Consider the following 21883-nt stretch of genomic DNA (forward strand, 5'->3'; position numbering starts at 1 on the left):
GTGAGAGGGACGGGTTTAAGGTTGTAATACAGGTGCTAAACATTCACTGAAATTTGCTATAAAAAAGAACCTCGAGAGGGTTACACTTCAGGAAATTAGCTTGTATTTTTACTCCAATCTGAGAAGGAAAACCTGTGATACAACAAGTAAAATGTGGACGATGGGAATAAGAGATTGAAGGAAAAAAGGGACAAGACAGGTAAAGTAAGTCATAATGTAAAAGAGCTGGACAGTTAACATGTGAGGGCTCAAACACTGAGAGAATACAGTACATGGCAATAGAGGTGGACCCAGTGCTGGATGAGGATACAGCGGCAGGATGAATGAGGATTTGGTGGGTAAGACAAACATTTAATGGGACAATAACACAAGTGTGTGATGACCACAAGAAGAAGATTCAAGTTACAAAGAGAGTGATGTTGTGGATCAGTGTTAAGATAGTGAGTTACATCCAAAGAGTGAACAGAAGGGGCCTGGGGTTGGTTTATGACAGACAGTGAGTGGGCTATATCTCCTGTGGTTGGAATAAATGAGGCAATGGAGTTCAAGTCCAGAATACACTCAATACTACAGTAACATTATCATGAATTACAATAATGATAATGACCATATATAAAATTCCCAAATTCCTAAAGTGATGGGCTAGAACTTTTGCATACATATACTGTAATACATTATCACATGCTGGAGAACAGTGTGACTTTTCATTGAGCTTTTAAATATCATGCACAGCTGCAGACCCATTTTCAAATTGCATTTTTATCTTATTTTTGGCATTCCTGTTTTTTTTCTCTACGCATTTGCAAGTTGACAATACTTTAATATGTTGCAGTGTATTCATGATCTCTACAGAGCACACTAACAGGCATACCACTACCGGAGAACTCTAACAGGGTAGCAATACAATTTAGTGCAAGTACATGGGTAAATAGCATGAAGCCGACAGAGGCAAAACTGTATCATTCTCTGGGAGATGGGGGGAAATTAATGAAAACTCCTGTATTTGTACAAAAGTATGGACACATGACACAGGTGTTCTCCTATTCAGGCAAACAAAGGGCAGTCAAAAGAAATCAAAATGAGATCTCTCCTTTCTGGAGGTGTTATTCCTGTCTAGCTTCTATCTACAGGCCCATCTACTGTAGGAGGTGGGGAGGGGAGGGGGGGGGGGGGTCCGGAGTATTTTATCGTAAGAAGAGGCGGCATTAGCTACTCCTTGTCTTTGGCATTCAGAATACTCCGCATACATATTTGCCAACTCTCATCGAGGAAAGTTCAAAGAAAAATAACTAAAAGCATTTGAGCCCTCTGAAGTAAAGCAGGGTAAACACTTAAGTAGTGTCAAACAAATTTCACTAAAAATAAATAAATAAAAATAACTGCATGACAGACTGCCATCATCCATACTTTATCTACAGTTCTATCATTGAATACATCTATATTAACATCAGATATTAGGTTTCTAACTGCAATAAAATAATCACCAGCTTGTTTTCAGCTCTGGAATTGTATTTTAATCAATAGTACACACACACATTGAATCTTTTTTATGATAAAAAATATAAGAATTTTGCACTTGCTGTTTCCACAGAATGTCACATTTTATCGTCGTATTGCTTTACTCTGAGGGATCCAGTCACCAATATGAATAAAGAGAGAAGGCAATTATGCAGTAACAACTATAATATCAGCTTGAACCATTACTGAGTCAAATAATAAACTCTAAGAATAAAATACATGCATCCTAGTCTGGCACGAATGGATGCTTATACTTTGATCCTCAAGTAGAGGTCGTCAAAAACAAAAAAAATAAGTTATTAACTAATATCTAAGACATGAGGCGAGACGTGAAAAAGGAGAAGAGGGAAAGAAGAGAGAAAGAACGTTGCATTTGTCAGATAATCGGCGGGGATTATCTGAACTGTGCCGGCTACAGGGAAGCACTTACCCTTGAGTCCAGCTAGAAGACAGCAGGGTAAGAAGGGACAAACCAGAATAACATAAAGACTAGCAACAAGGCTGGAGGAGAGCAATCACGAGAGACCCTGACCTAGCAGCTGCATTACTCAAGAAGGGTACAGGCAAAGCATGAAGAAGAAAACACAACTCAAAAACAACAACCTATACCAACATGAGAGTTTGTGGGCGGTGGTGTGTGAGTACATGTGAGGATATGTGGACTTGACAACAGATGTTGAGGCATATTAGAGAGAGAAAGAGGGAGACAGAGAGACAGAGAGTGAGACAGAGAGAGAGAGAGAAAGAGACAGAGACAGAGGAAGGAAGAGAGAATTTACGTGCCCCATCACTCCACTGCAGTTTATGTATGCTGGATTCTGGACAAGTACTTAAGAAGTTAAGAGCTATGCGTTAAGTACTGTCACACAGATCAAACAGAAGGCTTACTTTTAAAAGGGACATTGGCAAACATACACGGACCAGGATGAAGTAAACCCAAGTATGTTTTATGTGTAAAAGATGCCTGTGTCTTTTTTAAAAGAAAAGAGACTATGAAGGTCCTGGAAAGTCTAAAATAATCAAGTGGTGAAAGTGAGACAACACGTCACAATTTTATTTTAAACATGCTTTAAAGGAGCACTCCACTGATTTTAGACAAAGCCCTACTTTGTCTCTTCATGTCTTTTGCAGGTCTGGGGGAGCTTTTCAAGTCTTAAAGGGGAACTAATGTCCATTTTCAAAATGCATACATGGTCAGTCCAAATATATAAGTAAACAATGACTCTCTACCAAATCCAAAAACTAGAGTGCTAAGAAATCAATTTTATATAAGGATAAGTAAGGATATTTATACAAGGATAAAAACTATATATATCATCCATCAGCCATAGGATCCAGTGTCTTGGTTTGGACTCACACTAGGGTCTAAATGTCAGGTTATCTCACCCTATGTAATGTTTAACATTCTACCAACTATTCTTGATTAATAGATTTTTCACAAGTCCCCTATAATTATGGAAGTCCAACACAAAATCGCTGGAGTACTCCTTTAAGCCATCTATGATATCCTTACATATTCATTTGTTGTTTTTACTGTTCAGCCTATTATACGGAAAGTCCAACTCTATAAGCTTGTCCACATTTATTGTAACATGTGATGTGTACTAAACAACTTTCTAGTAGGAAACTGGTTGATTGGAGAAGAGCAAAATATTCAAAGTGGAAGCAGATCACTCAGAACCTTTATAGGACTCTTGTTTAAGATCAGTTCACTGCAGCAGAGTCAGGAGGCCTATGTATGTTATGGTCCCAGTGCCATTCAAGACCACCAGGGGGTGAAACATGTACGCGTGGTGTGCCACAATGTTTCAGGGAGGGGGAAGGAGGTCTGTGCCACTGTGAGGAGGCTTTGAATGGCAACAGCTGGCATCAGAGGAGTCAACTAACCACAAGAACAATCACATACTGGACAAATAAACCAATGGAGAAACAACATAGAATTTATGTGATAGGATTCCGAGTAACTGATCCAATTCCTGTCTTTATAGTTTTAATCTAATGATATGATTAACAGACGGAACACACTTGTGGCTTTTAAAAAATATATTACTATTATTTTTATTATTATTATTATTATTATTATTATTATTATTATTATTATTATTATTATTATAATTAAAACCCTGTGAAATATTGCCAATTATTTTGTCTGCAATTCATCTAAGAAAAATAAAAAATCTTGTTTATTAGAGAATCATTCTGAAACTATGGATTCAAAAGATGCACACAAAAAGTCAAGTTTTTTTTCTGAATAGCAGGATCTATTATTGTGGAATAGTAAAGAGTATGTGACATTAAGTTCAGTAGGTCAGAAAGGTCTGTTAGTGTTGTTATGGGCAAAGATATGCTATACTTTCTCATAAATAAGAAAATGACTAACCATCCATCATGTGAAGAAAAATGTTGCTGGCAAAATTTGTGGTGATACTTACAAAAAATTTTTTTTGCCTTCTTTAATGATAGGGGACACAAGAGACGGTTACAACAAAAGTTGGTACAGATGCCACACTACTGTAGACAGTCTTACCTTCACTTTGCTACCTGACCTGTGGGCTGCTTAGAGGTGCAAGTACAGTGACAGATTGGTTAAAACTTTAGACATGTTGTCTGACTTGGTCGTCATTCAATGACAAGGAAACCATCCGAGAAACTGTCTCAGAGCCACGGCTGCCTTCACAGCTGCCATCCAGCACTATGACTGGATAAAAATAGGCCTATTGTTCGGACATGAGCAACACTCCCTGGCACTGTTAGTCTGAATTAAATCCCAGCAGTTTTGAATGTTCAAATCAGGTGTGTGGTGACCTATTTAGTTTGTATACAAAGATTGGACGCCATATCCTGCTGCTGTACGATAAAGTATTTTTCGGTTGGTTGTTCATTGTGAACAGATGGAATAGCATGGAATTGCACCTTTAAACACTGTGGGAGTGGTGACAATGAGTGGAAGTCCATCAGATGCTGGAGGGATCTGTGAGAGACCAAGGCATGTGTGTGCGTGCTTGTGTGTTAGTTCTACCAGCACGTTTTGTGACTGCAGTGTGGAGCGCATGGCGTGAGACATTTATGGGACAACTGATTTCTGCTTAAGTGACTGTGCTTGGGGCTACTTACAGAACTGAGAAATGGGAGCATCCATTTGGGCTGAGGCACCCCCTTTGGAGTTGAGCTTCTGGACCTGAGTGGGTGGGACAGGCTTGTGGGACTGGCCAGTGGCACGATACATGGCCTGGACCCACAGGATGCGGTCCTGCTCATCATCGCTGGCAAAGATCACAGTGTCACCTTCCTTGACTGCATTGAAGAAAGCCCTCCCACCATCCAAGCCTGAGACAACAGGACATTACAGAACAAGTAGTTAGCATTTTACAGTGTGTGTACTTGAAGTTACACTCTGTTTACAGTAGGTGTGTCGTCTCACCTGGCTGGGGATCACTGTAGTCCACAGTATATCCGTCCAGCTGGAGAAGCTCTTGTGGTTCTGACTTTTTCTCTCTGTAGCTGCACATGGCGAATGTATACTGACTCACCTACAACACAAAGGATTGACAATCGGTTGAGCCAGCCACAGAAAAGCTAAGTTAGTGAATTCTGTGCTGTCCTTGAGTAATTAAATTTTCGACACATTTTTATTGAATTCACAACAACAACAAATTCTTATCAGTGTCATATACCAATACAAGCAGCATATGCAATATTATATTTATGCACTTAATATTGTGAGTCAGCAGGTTAAAAACACACAAAGGGCAAAAACATTTACAGAAACAACTTCATTTTTTTTATTTTTACAATAATTCACCTGCACAAGGACAAAGAAACGCTTCTTCCAGCGCTTCCAAACATTCTTCCCAAAAGCCCACAGATACCTGTCAAAACAAAGAGACAAAACACAGTCCACATGTTCCAACGAAAACAAACATTGATTGGTGAAAGAAAAGAATCAGCAAACGACTTGTACTATTTTGAGATTTTAAATTAAAATACATCTAAACTACACACTGGCATCCACCAGGGGGAGTAGTGCACTTCACAGTATTTTTCCATGGTACGTGACTAGAAATGAGGCCAAGGAGCTGAGAGGGCTCCAGTTCTATAGGAAAAACATGTAAAATTACACACAGAAATGTCACTTCATGGCTTATTTGGCAGCCCAACTCTTACCCGCAGTGTTTCATGTTCTGTGGTTTGTCCATACGTATGGCCAGTTTGATCCTCAGATCTTGGTCGGGGCATGCCTTGGTAACGGTCATCTTATGGAGCTCTGACTGCTTGGGGCTGTTAGGAGTCGGGTGGAGGACAACCTGAAATGGAAGACTCCATAATTATGGGCTTTTTATATCAAGGAGGTGAATCTTTGGTCTTATCCTGTGCAACATTCAGCAACACCGAAATTTGTGTGCTTGCAAGGGTTGGTGATTATGTGTATTTGTGTTTCATATTTTTTGGAAGTAAAAGTATGAAGTGAGTCAGGGTAAAGAAGGAACAGTGCTTTGCTCTGCCTCCCTGAAGAGGAGGCTTAATCTCTCTTTGCTGTGTTAAAGAGCTTTGAGGAAGTGCTTTCCTGCCAATGGTGCTGCAGTGGAAGATCAAAGAGCATTGTCATAGACAAGGTCACTGTCACTACAGGGATGTCTGAAGTGTTACTACCCAATCGCAAACCAGCAACACCACCATACTTAACCATTCATCCCAGTAACCGTACACATTTACATCTCAGGGCGGTGCAGGAGAACTGATAAATGTTTATGCTCTGTGAGTAGGTGAGTAATTCTCAAAGATCAGATATCTGATGTTAATTCGCTCACATTATTCCAATGCAAGCGTAATGCGAAAGTATCAGAATGAGAAGTGTTTGCTGGAAACACAAGCACAGAAAAAATGTGTTGTTCCCTCTTCTAGTAGGTAGGGTAAGGTAAGTAGTAAGCTGTCGTATGTTTATTTGGTGTTTATTCATGTGACGTGTGTGTCCTTATTACAATTTCCTAGTGTCTGTGTTAAAATCATTTCTGTGTTGGTACAAATAAAACAAATAGAAGTGTTACCCTGCCCAGTTCTTTGTCCTCCAGTGCCAGCACCCCTGTGCTCTCTGTAAACAGTTTCACCTTGACAGCAGGCAGAGGGTGTGTGGTGGTGAAGTCCCCTTGGGTTCCCCAGCTGAAGGACAAAAGACACACTAGAGGTTAGCTTCCATGACAGCATGGTAGCACAGTGATCCCACACAATGACTTCATCTCCAGCAGTCTATTTTACTTGTCCATAACATTCCTCCCCTAGTATTTTCCAACTGAAATCACACAGAAAATAATCAGCAAACGACATCTACTAGTTAAACAGCAATCAAAGAAATAATATGTGTCCAGATCCTATTATGTATGTTATGTTATGTGTTCACTTCATCATAGCCTTGAAATAGCTGCTGACAGTTTTTTGGCTGATGATTACAGTATACAACATAGGGGGATATGTTACATTGTTTAAAGACACTCACACGTCACAGTATATCTTTTTATCACAGAAGAAAGATGATAGTGCAAAGTCACACAGATCTACAATATGTCAAAGTCAGGATAAGACCACAGAAGTTAAGTAACACACACACACACACACACACACACACACACACACACACACACACACACACACACACACACACACACACACACACACACACACACACACACACACACACACACACACACACACACACAGACACACGCACACGCACACACAGATGCACACTGATAAACAAACTTTATTCCCCTGTCTTACTGTTACTTGTTCTAAATGCATTATTGCTATTTATATACCAGACATCTTTAAAGCTGCACTTGGCAAGATTGTTATATAACAAAACACTCGCCTTATCAGCCAACATAATTTTGTGTATCTGAAAATGAGAGCAGCAGAGAGATGCCACAGATTTACTTCTGCTGTCAAGCATTTTGTGTTTAATTAACTCCTTATCACAGGCATGTCTAAAAAGCAAGGAATTTACACAGAGCTAAATCAAATAAGGAAATGAACTGCAAACATTTATAATCAAATGTCATAATATAAAAAAACTGATTAAAGACTAAACACAATAAAATAAATGTTATAGTTTAGTTTTGCATACCACACTCCCTACATGAAAACCATTCAAGCTCATACTCTCACTGAAGAAGGTTGAGATTCTCCAGTCCACCTGACCTGTCTTACAGTATTACTTGGGGGAGAAACATTGGGAGACCCAAACTCCGGACAGAAAGTAAAAGGATCAACATTTTATTGTACTGTGGTTATCAAAACTTAATGGATATGTTCAGATTTTCAGAAGTCAGAAGATCAGAAGTCTGCTTTAACTTACATGTCCATGTAAAAGGGAATTTAATGTAAACAATAGGGGGGAAAAAATCCACATTCAAAAGGTCAGCCAAAGCTAAAGGCCTTCACACATCAAGCCTGTATTTTTTACGTCCGAAATTGCAGCATGTTTCTTTAAAGAAATACAACCTCATGTTATGTTTCACATTTACACACTGACTCATCATCCAAAATGTAAATACAGGTCTTAATATACATTCAGTGCATCCTTATGCATTGTGAATTTTCCCAATGAATAGGTTTCTGGGTGTTATGATTTATTTCAGAAACGCATACAAAAAACACAGATTTGACGAAATGCATTAATATGCAGGCTAAAGACAGTCTGAGTTAGTCCCATCAAGTCTTTTAAGTTCAAAATTCCATCTTAGTGGTTCCTACCTGAGTCATCACGCAAAGAAGAATTAACTCAGGCTGTTGAAGCCTAATATGAGCTTTGGTTGAACTTTAACTTTCACATAGAAATAGGACTGATTTTGATCCCCCATCTCATCCATTGAAATTCTGTTAAGAAGAGATAATTTTTTTGGCCAGTATGAACAGGAGGAATGATTAAAGCAACCAACACTACTTGCAATGTACACACTGTGCGGGCATGTGAAAATATAGACAAAAAAAAAAGAATAACCACTGATAATCGGACAAACCACTAATAAAGACTAAACCTCATCAACAGCTTCGCCTCCACATGCACAAAAGGATTAAACAACAACAACAAAAAAGCAGGGAAATGCAGTTTACAGTAATCATGTTACACAACGTATACTGTATGGGCTTTTGTTGATTATCTCTGCAATCTATGGCTGCCAACATGTCAATGCAGCCTTTTGCATCCATGGCAACATAATATGAATGACTGAATTCTATGGACAACATTGTGTCAATTTCCAGCCTTGGAAAGCTGCTTTCCGATTTCTAACATTTGATTTACTTAATTGCAAGTTAATGTACACAAAGAACACCAACAAAGCTGGGCTGTGTTGATTTCAGATGGAAGTATTGTGCTGGCGTGAAGGTGACCTTGTTGATCAATCAAGGTCTATTAATGGATGTGACAGTGCTGCGCTCCTGAAGCTCTAAAAAATATATGAAAATCTGTGTGTGCTCAAAATAAAGACAATAACAGAAAATAATGATTTTGGCAGTTTTAAGAATATCAACACCTAAATGAATATACCAATAGTAAATTGAATAACACGAGTGCACAATTACTGAACACAAGCAATTACTCTATGCAAATGACGTGCAGTAGTATACAGTATACATTAATCATAAGTGTTTCATGTGATTTTCGGTGAGTTTTTCTGTGTACAAACCCACGCACAAATATATTACCCGTGCCTGGTTCTCCTTTAATCCCTTCTCTCATTCCTGTGCCTTCATCTTTCTCATTCTCTAATTATCAGAGGACATTTGGGCCTTAAAATCATCATCGTCATCATAATCATCATCATCATCATCATCATTGTTATGGATCTGGTCTGGAATAACAAGTAGTGACATACATTATTTAGGATACATGCTAGAACCCTCAAAGGAAACATGGGAATTTACAAACTATGCCATTTAATTTCATATCCGTGATACTGTGGAATTACACAATGCAGTTTCACAACTTGGTCGTCTGAGTCAGAAATCACCCAGTCAAGTAGGTTCTTGGGTTCAGCTGTGAATTATGAATCACTCAAGCTCATAACTCAAAATGGAGATAGGAAAGGCTTTTGCTTTCCCACAGGATTAGGGTTTTTTTGCTCTCTTATGGCCTATTACAGCAAAACACCATTAAACCTAAACTTCAGTAAGCACAGAATCAGGTACAGGTCTAACTACATGAACACTGGATCAAATAAATGATACATTTAGAAGAAAAAGTTTTTCAACCGCTTCCACTCCTTGCGGACACCAGCATCCTCAGACACTGTTTTTTCTTACAGCAATGCCCACTTTATCCTAATGCAAACCATGCAGTTTTTGCATCAACTATGGATTATTTTGCCTAATTTTAAATTGTGTTTTTTAATATCTGTTTATCTATTAAAAAAAAGTTACCTCACTGTATCAAATTACTTGGTGCGACCTCTAGGATAACCACAGCCTCATGAAGATTTACAACCACAAACAAGAGAGCTGTTTACAGTGGTAAACATCATCTGAAAGCTGGTAACCTGAAGACTAATTTGCAGTATATATATGTATATATACAGTGTACAATATACAATATATATATATATATATATATATATATATATATATATATATATATATATATATATATATATATATATATATATATATATATATATATATATATATATATATACAGAAAAGAGGTGAGGTACAATACATTGTGTCAAGTGCAAAGTGCCTTTAAGAGTGAATGACGCATTAGTGAAGTGCTGGAAATATTTTCCTGCTTTCAAGAACTCACTAAGATGCAGTATGCTATATTTTATTGCAAGTGAATTTCACTCAGGGAATCTGAAGCAATTCACAGGAGGCACCAAAGATCAATAAAAGAATTGGACAGAATCTCAACAGTGCAAGTTTAAAATGAACAGTGGTATATTATTGGAAAGATAATTAGATTTATTGAAATTACATTTTCCCTATGGATGAAATTAATAATTAAAAGGAGCTTCTGAGTTACTGCCAGCAGTGGAATCACTCACTAGTATACAATGACAGTAGGGTATGTAAGGAAATGTTAAAAAAAAAAAAATACATTTAAGCAACAGCTGACAGAGGCTGTGGTATGTTGTGACTATATCACAGCTATGGGACACAGTTCAGCTCGACAGCGACAAAGCAGTCATCATGTATGGCATTATGAAATTTACAGACACATTCCAATTTAAATCGATTTTAATTAATACATATTAATAATGCTCACAATAAAATATGCCATCCTGGGCTGGCTGACTGGTTGCCATGAAACTTGGCCTACACTAACAGCTAGCCCTTACCAAAGTCACATAATAACACAAACAAACTAATGAATAGTGGAAGCGATAGACCAGCAACTCTGTTCTGTGAGGTAAAAATACTGTTTTTGTTTAAAGAGTCTTGTGACTTTGAATAGAGAATTCCCTGCAGTTCCTCATCAGAAAAAGCTGTCTGTCAGTAAGGTAATTTTTTTTTTTAATGTGGAATGATACTGCATTGTGCAAAGGAATTAGAATTGTACGTGGTTATTATATCGCCCTTTGAACCAATCAGACTGCTTAACTTGAGATACACGTTATATAGACAAAAAACATATTCTGGTACAGTCAAGGTCCAATTTTGCCTGCTTACAAATAATAAGGATATAGCAAATGTGAGGATTTTTTTCTACTGAGATTGCAAACCATGCAATCTTTAGTGTGACTTAATTAATTTGACCTTGCGTAGTTATCAGCCCGTCTTATCATTGTGGGACAGGGGCAAAAACAATCTAGCTTGATTGTATTTCTTTAAACCAATCGCAATCACCTTGGACGGCACTAAGCCAATGGTGCACTTGCAAAAAAGATAAGTAAGAAAGAGGAAGGGGCCTGACATCTGACGTGTGAGAGGGTACCAGAAGTCAGGCAATGCCCAATCACAAAACTCAGAATGGTTGTTGGCTTCTCTATACTGTATGAAACAGCAATGATCAGAAATCAATATGAGCTGGGGGGGGAGCAAAATCTCAGTCTATGGGAACCAGAGGGTTGCCACATGGACCAACTGGTAACTGGAGAGGTGCCAGTTCATCCATAGGGCACTGCCTCAATATCACTCTGATATTTCTCCATAGATCCTGTTTGAGCATGTGTGTAGTGTGTGTGTGTGTGTGTGTGTGTGTGTGTGTGTGTGTGTGTGTGTGTGTGTGTGTGTGTGTGTGTGTGTGTGTGTGTGTGTGTGTGTGTGTGTGTGTGTGTGTGAAAAAATCCCCTTGCAGGATTTATAAAGTATACTTTTTTTTTTTCTTCTGATGCATTTTGTTAGTGTGTGCATGCCTGCTCAGGCCCTTACGTTGGCTTGGATGCTTCTGCTTGGTCAGTCTGGAGTTTCTCGCCTCCCTCTACCTCCATGGTGCAGTAGACAATCCTGTTTGGAGCCAGAGACTTCAGCCCCACCACTTCCATGATCACCACCTAGGAAGCACAGACACCTCAGTAAAGTTTGTACATGTGTGATTCATCTCCTAAAACAGGCCATGGAGCAAAAAGTCAACAGCAGATGAGAAGGAGGCAAATCCCCACTATCCCAGCCAAAAACGTTATTTACACTCATAGCTGGTACACTCATATTACTAAAATCTAGATTTTCAACTAGAACAGTCTACAAAAACTACAGCCATCCTTCCTGTTAAGTACAACATCCTATTGCTGAGACTGCTTGTAGGCATAATCTGTAGTCTTTAATTTCTCAGTGAATACAATATACTGTTGTACTAACAGTCCCAGGGGTAATTATTATGTTGTAGCTGTTAATGATTCTGATAATGCATTCACTCTGAATGAAAGTGTCAATTGGATCCACTGATGTCTTCATGATGCCAATATATTTTATTTGACTTTTGCTGTTTTTTTGGTTCTATGATCACAGTTTTAAGAACCCTTCCTTTTATTGTGTCTGCACTGCAAGAACTAGGAATGATTAAAGTTCTAACTCGGTTTTGAGGGCCTTTTTTATCTCCTATTTCAGAGTAGGTCTAACTTAGCACAAAGGAACTTTGAGTGATCTAAGTTCATAGTGATTGGTCAACATAAAAGCATCAACAACAGCCGTTCATAACTGCAAGCTAACTAGCCAGCCGCTAAATGAGTAAAATTTAACAGCTTAATGATTCTTCCATGCTCTCTTGTCACAGCGTAGGAAAGCAAATCGCTATCGCCAGATGAGGGACAACTTGCTAATTTTCTGTAACCAGTGTAGCATGAAAGTATGGTGGCATTAACAAGCTAGCTAACTAGTTAGCCATGCAAGCTAGCTTTCCAATTCCACCATGCTTTCATGCTACACTGGATACAGAAAATGAAACCTAACAGCTCGCTGGTGGTTGGAGGCCAGCGGCAGCGCTGCGTTTATGCGAGGTGGATGAATGGTCTGTTACTGTTAGTGTTAGTGAGACATAGGGACTGTCCAGCTAACATAACTTACATAACTAACATAGCGTTTCCTAGATGCAAATATTTTTTTAAAAACTGAAGGTATTTAGTTCTCGGGGCACTAGGTAGTTCCTATCCTGGAGTCCCCAGAACTGTTTGGTCTGGAAATGCCTTATGTAAATGGCAGTCTATCTTAAGACTTTTCAAAGAATTGGTGATTTGAAGCTGATCAAAAATACACTGCTGCATTTGTAACATGGCATAGCCGACATCACTATTTAATGTTTTTCACTCCCCAAAAGTATAGTAATAAGGACAACACAAATAGTCTCTGAGCATCAAAAATGCAAAAGGACTGTATTACAACTGATTCAAACTAGGTTCTCTTACGAATCCCCAGTTTGTTGCTGAGGGACTTCTACCAGCTGCTACAGTCAACTGTCTCCTACGTTCCGCATGTCGAAGTGTCCTTGGACAAGACATCGAACACCAAATTGCTCTACGTGCTACACATGGGTGTGTGAATGTGGTTTGAAGTATTTTTTTTAGATCAGATGATAGGCAGGTAAAGCCTCTGCAATCAGTGTATGCATGTCTGTATGAATGGGTGAATATGACAAGTGGTGTAGAAGCACCCACTTCTGTGTGAAGGAAGAGAAAAAAACTGTCATGTTTCAGATATTCTCTGAACATTATGTGCTTCCTGATTCTAAAATAGCACTGCATCATGAGAAATGAGGTGTGATTGCTCTCTGTTCTGTGGTGATAGCTCATCTCAGACAAGCTGATAACAATGAGTCATGTTCCCTATTAAAGAGCAGGTAAAAGGGTGTATGCATGTGTATGTGTGTGTGTGTGTGTGTGTGTGTGTGTGTGTGTGTGTGTGTGTGTGTGTGTGTGTGTGTGTGTGTGTGTGTGTGTGTGTGTGTGTGTGTGTGTGTGTGTGTGTGTGTGTGTTTGTGTGTGTGTGTGTGTGTGTGTGTGTGCTTGCATGCGTGAGTTTCAGTCTGTTCAATCCCCTGAACAGGTCTGCTGTCTGTTGCTATACTTAGTCTCGAGCAGACAAGCAGTCGACAACAGCTCTGATTCCTGAAATCACACATTATTGTCTGGCAGATCAGGCAGATGCAGTTTTTCATTTAGTTGAGAAATTAGTTGAAAAAATGGAATAATGTTCACACCATCCGGCTATAGTTAGAAGATACATGTCAGAATGACAATGTGTGTTGTGAGTTTTCACATACATTTGATTATATGTTCATATCACATCTCATCCCTAATGCACTGTACCTCCAAAGTGAAGGATAGAACCACATCAGACTTGGACAGCGTGTTCTCATCCTCCTGGCCCATATCGATGATGGAGGTATTGTGTCCCCGTTTCAGCTTCTGGAGTTTGAACTCCCCTCCCTTGGACACGGGCATGCTCTCTAGATTGGCCATTAGCTGATTCACTGATGACTTAAGTTCCTCAATGAACATGGCCTCCATCTCTTTAGACACAAATTTGGGGAACTTTCCACCCTGTTGACAAAACGAAACAAAAACTCAGCGAACACTCACAGTCTTGATGACAATTTACAATGAGGTTTCAAAAATGCTGAACACATAAAGGCAAGATTAGTGTAGGCATCTCTTTTTCAGATGATGGATACCTAATTTAGTATAAAATAAATAAAAGTTGTAAAAATACAATCTTTGAAATTGTACAATCTTTTTCACCTGTGGGTGGAAGCTCCCACTGTGATAGTTACACCATAGTAGTACTAGTAGTGACATATTAATTGTATAACAAAGCATATTCAAGAGACCTCCTCAGTGTCTGACTCACCCTGGCAATCTGGTCTGCCATCTGAAGACGTCCATCTAGCTCTCTTCTGATCTGTGCAGCCTGTTCATCCAGGTTATCCAACTATTGATAAAAACAGAGGAGCAGAAATACTTTAATACAGCCAGGGGCCAGGGTAAAAGGTCACCGAAGACTCCCAGCATCATTTATCTTACCATGAAAGATGAGAAATGCAAGAAATCCGAAAACAGATATCTAAACTAGACCAAAAAGGTTGAAACAAATGTGACCATGCAATCCAAATGTGCTCCTTCAGATTGGTGATGATGCCGAATGGTATACAGCAGGCCACAAAAGAATAATTAGAGTTCCATTTCGTTCTAACAGGCTGCAATCATAGCAGCATGGTGTAGCAGCACACATGAATAGATCAAAATCAAAAGGAATTCATCAAACCCTCAGGAACCATGCTGCCATCACCATAGAGACCATGAATGGATCACTGTTTGTGCAGAGGCCTTTTTAAAATTGTCTTGTGTATAATTTTTCTTGTTGATTTCAATCAGCAGAATGGAATTTCTGAAACGGCCATGCTGAGAGAGGGGCAGTAAACAATTTAGACAATGAAATGCATTCACAGTGATAATGGAAAGTTTTGACTTTAATGAGCCATTCCAAACTGCTCTGGCACATTGAAACAAAAAGAGTGGTAATGTAATTTCTTTAAAATGTTTGAAACTGCCTGCGTTGACGTTATCAGCTCCGGACAAAGATGCCTGACATCTGTTAGCCTAGCAATTGAGTAATAAAATAAAAAAAAATGCATGGCTTTCTCACATCAATAATGAATGACAGTTTTATATTAGCTGACACAAGGAAATAGAAGAGAGGGCTGATGTCTCTTTCCTGCTCTCAGCTTCAGTTATTCTCGCGGCCAAAACGGCTCGTTCTTGTCAAATGTGATGTTGTGACTAACCATTTACCACCATTTCCTCTGAGGACATGAGCCTAATTGAGACATACTGTAGTATCTGCAGCACAGTTGTACCAGGGGAGTTGCAAACCTTTCCACACAGTGGTGGTTCAAGTTTTCAATGTAAAATAAAATCTACCTCGCCCAGATGTTCTTACGTTTAACACTGGATTTTAACCCTGGGGCTGAAATACGATGTTATAGTTTTCATGCAGGACATATTTCAGTTTTTCCTTTTTATAGTAGGCGCATGTGAACATTTAGAATAAAAATGTCAAAAGCAAATTTAAACAGAAAGGCGTAATATTCTAGCAACAAGACAGGCTGTAAACATTACGTTTCCTTAAGCCTGATTATCCCCAGCTTATTTGTTTGTTTGTTTTTGCAAAGATTTTATCATATTCAAACTCAGAGAATACACACACAATGAGGTGTAGACCAGTGTACGTTTCAATGTAAGCAAAAAACAATATCACCATGTACAGTATATAAAAAAAACCAATATAAAAATGTCTATTGTATACATTTGTCTATATCAGGAAGTCGAAAAAACAGCTTCCGAACTGCATTACAGCAAGCAATCAAATGTCATTATGTTCATTTGTCAAGTAATTGGTTCACACAGGAATATACAAAAATAAGCTTTACCATGTGGTTATTTCATACAGACTTTTTATTGAATTAACAGAAGCATGCTATACTGTGATACATATCATTATGAAGACATGAAATAACCTATGTTTGGTTGGAAGATTTTGGCCATATTACCAAGCCCTAATTTTGACCTATCAGTGCAAAGGGTAAAATGTTGAAATGTATTTTTCGTTTATATTTTTCCATCAAAATATTCCCCTTAAAAAGCCAAACCAGCATAGAATAAAGCATATAAAGCATAATAAATAAAGCACATTATATATTAGGGATACAGCTCCCTTAACTCCTTTAGTCTCCTGCTTCTGGGATGCGTGCCAGGGCTGACCTCTCTGTGCCTTATGGTATTTCACCCACTCCTATTACATTACCAAGCTTTGTCTTTCAGGTTTTACCATATTGATTCTCTGCCCCTTCCAGCAACCCTTCTTAAAAGAGAATGAGCTTGCGTCTCGCGTGCATTTAACTGGAGGAGTTGTGCTGTCCGACTCGGACTGAGATCAAGTAATACACAAGACATGGATGACCAAAAACAAAAAAGAAAAGAAAGTGCTGTTGAGATATTTGCTTTCCTAAATCTACATATTTTGTCCTGAATATAGAGATAGATTCTTCCATGCATTACTTGCTTCTGTAATTGATTCTGTTCACTGATGTGCACATTACAAAATGATGTCAGCCAGATGGCCCGTTTAAGTGGAGGACAGTCCTTAAGAACCGTCAAGTCTTGTGTGTTACCAGTGCTGGCCACTAAACAGCCACCCTGCTACATAATCCAGAGTTCCTGTTTAGTAGAGCATATAATCAGACTTTGCCACCAGCTGCAGCAGAATGTCTGCACTTGCAGCACAGTAGTACTCAGTACTGTTCTGCCACAGAGTGACACTTGAACAGTGGGAAGCATCCTGTGGTAGAAAGTCTCACATGCAGGAGTTTTTCTTTTCTTTTTTCATTCACATGTCCGACAACAGAAAAACAGATAATTCACGTACAATTATAACTGTGACTGATACTGATTACATTCCTGCCTGAGCTGTATCTGAACATCTTCCCCTGCTGCTGGCGATCTGTGCTGCCTGTCAAAACACTCAAGAGTTTTAGTCTGGACCCTATTGGGGCTGTGGTGCTAGCGACATCTGACTTGTGCAATCCCAAAAGGCTTGGCTACTTGATGTCTGACACTGCATTTTCACTGTCTCATCTGTGTGCCTCCACCTCCCACAAAACACAACAGACCTAAATCAATTAGTCAAGGCAAATTCTCAAGACTGCAAAACATCGGCAAGACGAAATATTGCAGCAGCAGATGTAATATTGGTCACTGTCACTATGTTCAGATTGCAGCTTGTCGGCAAAATGGCTAACATGAGAGAAGTGGCTCTGAAGCATGTAATGTGAAGGGGGATGGGGCCAGTTTCTTCCATTACTCCCATCTCTTTCGACAGGACTGAAAGGCAACGATAGTCATGGCTGTGGAAGGTAGTAGAGCTGTAGGTCAGTGTCTGTGTGAACTAATAGCCACCCCCTACTGTGCCCCAAAGCACCCATATCTTATCAAGCCTACAACTACTGAAAGGTCATTGTTGTCAATGGCCCACAGGCTCAATATAGTTGGACAGGCTACCCTGTATGAAATAAGACTGACTAAAAGGTATGTTTCGCTCTATGTTACTAAAGCTGACAGCAGCACTGGATCTAAATAAAGGTGACACTGCCTAAGTGTTAGCCGAGCTGACAGCGGGTTAAAGGTGATGGAGCAGAAGCAGGTGGGTAGTTAACAGCACAGCTGATGACAGATTCCCAGATGGTTGCTGGGACATTAGCAGCAGATAGCAAACCCAGGCCGGCCAGGGGCGGTTTCTTGTAGAGAACAATGGCTGGGCGGACAGGATTGGAGCTGGATGGGACCTGGAGGAGTTGAAGCAGCTTGTCTATATTTAGACTTGCTGTAAGTGTCTCTGTGTGTTACAAAGTGTGCAGTCTGAAAGAAAGCCTCTCTTGTGTGAGTTTACTGACATGAGAGGCATGCTAATTAGGAAATGCGCTAATGAGTGGATGTTCTGCATCTCAACTTCTACAGTAACATCTTGATCAACTTAGAAATATTTCTTCAGTTTAATGCAAAGATATGGTTTATTTTGTCTTCAGATCTTGCTGATAGCTGTCCTAATCAGTCATTTTATATTAGATTACTGTGTAATGTGAATTATGACCTGATCCAACTCCTTGTTCTCTCCGGTTCTACGGAACATTGTTTTGAATGGATAGCCCACAGCTTTACTGTTTTTTTATTCAAATTCCATCTGGGAATACTCACCTGCTTCTGCTCCATCACCTTTAACATGCTGTCAGCTTCCAGATGACAACTGAAAACATGCGGGGTCTTGTAATATAGCTGAGCAAGGACATCACTATCAAGAACAACATTTTTATATTTTCCTTATAATAAACATTGTCGAGATTCTAAACCATGCGGGTGGGTGCAGTCAAGCTTTACTCTGTGTTTCAGCATCACTGCTTTTTCAGCTTAGGTGGCTGGGCAGGCATAGCTAATGCTTTAACCCCCTCCCTATCCTGTGTGCAGTGAAGAGGCTCTATTATATTAGCTACAGGCTAAACTAGGAACAGCTCTCGCCTCATTTCCCAACTAAAAGTTGCTGACGAGACAAATCAAAGAAATAATGCAGGGTCTTCTTCAAAGCCTGTGTCTAGAAGAAAGCTGATCTGAGAATGGTCTGAGAGTTTTGGGGTACCCAAAGGGTCATGATTTATAGCTCAGTGGCTGAAAGTCTCATTCTGATGTTCTTGTGCCTTTTACTCCCAAGCTTCAGTAATTTAATCAGCCATTTAAGATTAAGTCCACTGGTGTGAATAAATATCAATGATTAAAACACTTCAGCAGGAGAATCTATAAGCAGTTTTTTTTTTTTTTTTTAGCTGAAACACTTAGCGGATTAATCAATATCAAGAGACAGAAAATTAATTCAATTAAATATGATAATAATTAAAAAATTATTTGATAGTAAAAAAAAAAAAATCAAATACGACAATGACATACCAAACAACAAATATTTAATTTAAGTCAGACCTATAATGCAAAAATCAGTTCTGCGGAGCTTTTTATTTTATTTTTCATTTGTTTTGGTTTGGGTTTTACTTACGTAACTGTATGGTTGAGGCTGAGTTGCTCTCATAAAACAAGCAAATAAGTTTAAGTCACATTTGTCACACCTTGTTAATGTTGCACCTTGTCTGCTAGGTGTTAACTGTTTGCTAACACCAGCTGCTCCAATATGGTCTTATCTTTATATGTCAGCATGTTTTGGAGTTCTGCAGCATTGAGGGGTACAGTAGTAGTAGGCCTAAATTAAAACAGTGGTAAATATATATTTACATACAAAAATACATGGCAGTAGTTGCATGTTTCTCCTATGCAAAGTGTCATAACATTCAAATTATACAGAGCATAGGCCTTTGTAATGCCTCCTTACTTTAGGGTAAAATAAACAAAGACATTTTATTTAGCATAGAATCAAACAAATTAAAATGTATAACCCCTTTCCCTGTAAAGCATCAACAAGTATTTCTACTATTTTTACTGTTTAAGATTCTCCTGTTTTGTTTACAGAGCAGCAACTGAGAAACCATTGCCATAATAAAAAAGATTCTACATTTTTTGAGAAAGTTAAATAAGAACCTGTTAAACGTCATTCAGTGTCTGGTGTGCACTATTCAGACTGTGATGTATTTCCAGAAAAAACATGTGTATAGCAAAGTCATTTTGGTTTGAGGATTTGAGAGCTACAAAATATCTTTTCAATTGCTGATTGTCTGCCTTTCCTCTCCAGTCTGCATTAAAGTGACTGATTTCTTATTGTATTTTAATAATGTTAAAAGTGAACACAAAGTTCAATTATGGTTTAAAAACCTGCTTTGCAGCATTGAAACCAAACACGTTTTCTTACAGTTGTCTGGTCATGCTTGGTGTCACCACAGCTGAATTACTGCAGCCATTAGGGAATCAAGCATGCTTAGATTCTGGCTGGTGCGCCAGTCGGCCATACCACTGTAATCAGTATGTTGGTCATTTCCAGGGGCTGCTCTTGCTTCACCAGGAGACAGAAATAGACCAGTACTTCCTTTGTACTATTTGGACATAACTGCATAAAAATGTAATTCCCCAGTGATAACAGTTTAAAAATGATGGCCTTTGAATTCCAGGCAATCCATGAAAACCTCTCATCAAATCCCAGCAGCCCTGAGCCCATGCTGACTGGTTTGCTGTGTGTCCTTTTTAGTGATGACTTTATCATCTAGTAGAGGGCAATATATATGGCTTCTGGTTTCTTACTGGCGAGATGTTCAAAGTCAACATCAGTACAGGCTGATGTATTCATTATGAGAGAGAGGCAGAGAGAGGGGGGGGGGGGGAGGGGGGCAGCATCAGGAAAAGCAGCTAGAGTACAAACGGAAATTTTAATTATCTTATGTAATATTTGTTTACATAGGTATATACTGTAAATGATACATTTTGAACAAATCTGTGCCTTTCCACGACAAAGACGTGAATCAGTGTGTCATTTTTACCAACTTATAATTGTAAAAACAAGTCAGTATTACACCACAGTGCTATACACACACATTTCTGCAGCCTACATATGCCTTTATATTGGTGTATTGTTGAAAGAGATCTGCTAAGGGAATAGGTATTATGTTCTGCATGCAGCCTTCTGACCGTATACTAACGGCTCTGCTGCCAGCACATTAAAAAAAACTAGGTTAAGCATTTTCAAAGGCTTGGGAAGGAAAAATGCACAGTGGATTTGGAGGCTATGGTGATGTATTGCACCTCAGCTTTAGAAGCATCTAACCAATGAACACTCTGCTAAAAGAGCCCGTATTGATCTTGGCCAACAGCAGAAAACTGAACAATCTAATTTGTTTAACAGCACCTCATGCCATCTGTGCAGATTTATATATTAGCAACGGCTGAAAGAAGGATGTCACCTGCTCAAAAAAAACAACAGCTTTTTAACACGTGCTTCCAGTAGGTGGGTCTATTAGATATAAATTAAATGAAGAGGTATACATTTTTTTATGCATTAAATGATGAGCAAATGTTAAAAAGGCCTTCTCCAAATCCTGTCGTGATAAGACTTCTAATCAACCTCCTTAAGAAAGAATACATTAGTGTGGCTTTCAGCCTCTCCATAGAGAGCAATAAAGCAGTAAAGGAAGCGAAAAGAGAAGAGTTATGTCTGCCACAAGCCCCCCCCCCCCATGTCCACTATTATCCACATGCAGTCTCAACATATCTCCAGTTGAGGAGATGTAGTTATTAATTACTTTTATGTCTATTCAATGGCAATGGCATGCTGTCTATGGCAAATATTAATAAATTTACATTCAACTAGACTCCTTAAATAGTCATTATTACCATGCATTTAGTAATTAAATTAAATGGTTAAAGGGTCTGATTAAACATCCTATTTTTTAATTTCACACAGTTGT

At 38.9% G+C, this 21883-nt stretch overlaps 1 protein-coding gene across 4 annotated transcripts in view; it reads right to left on the bottom strand.

Annotated features, from left to right (window-relative positions):
• The window catches only part of LOC310966105 (calcium-dependent secretion activator 1-like), a 63737-nt gene that overhangs the window by 24205 nt on the left and 17649 nt on the right, over positions 1-21883 (bottom strand). For all 4 annotated transcript variants that reach the window (XM_083939918.1, XM_083939917.1, XM_083939916.1 and 1 more), the window contains exons 4-11: positions 14791-14871; positions 14250-14483; positions 11881-12002; positions 6564-6675; positions 5683-5822; positions 5321-5387; positions 4940-5048; positions 4633-4845 (exon numbers count right to left, since the gene is read on the bottom strand). In XM_083939918.1, the coding sequence (XP_083796044.1) occupies positions 4633-4845; positions 4940-5048; positions 5321-5387; positions 5683-5822; positions 6564-6675; positions 11881-12002; positions 14250-14483; positions 14791-14871 (1078 nt within the window). The remainder of the gene's footprint in view (positions 1-4632; positions 4846-4939; positions 5049-5320; positions 5388-5682; positions 5823-6563; positions 6676-11880; positions 12003-14249; positions 14484-14790; positions 14872-21883) is intronic.

The sequence above is a fragment of the Echiichthys vipera genome, assembly GCF_963691815.1.
Source record: "Echiichthys vipera genome assembly, chromosome: X".
NCBI lineage: Eukaryota > Metazoa > Chordata > Actinopteri > Perciformes > Trachinidae > Echiichthys > Echiichthys vipera.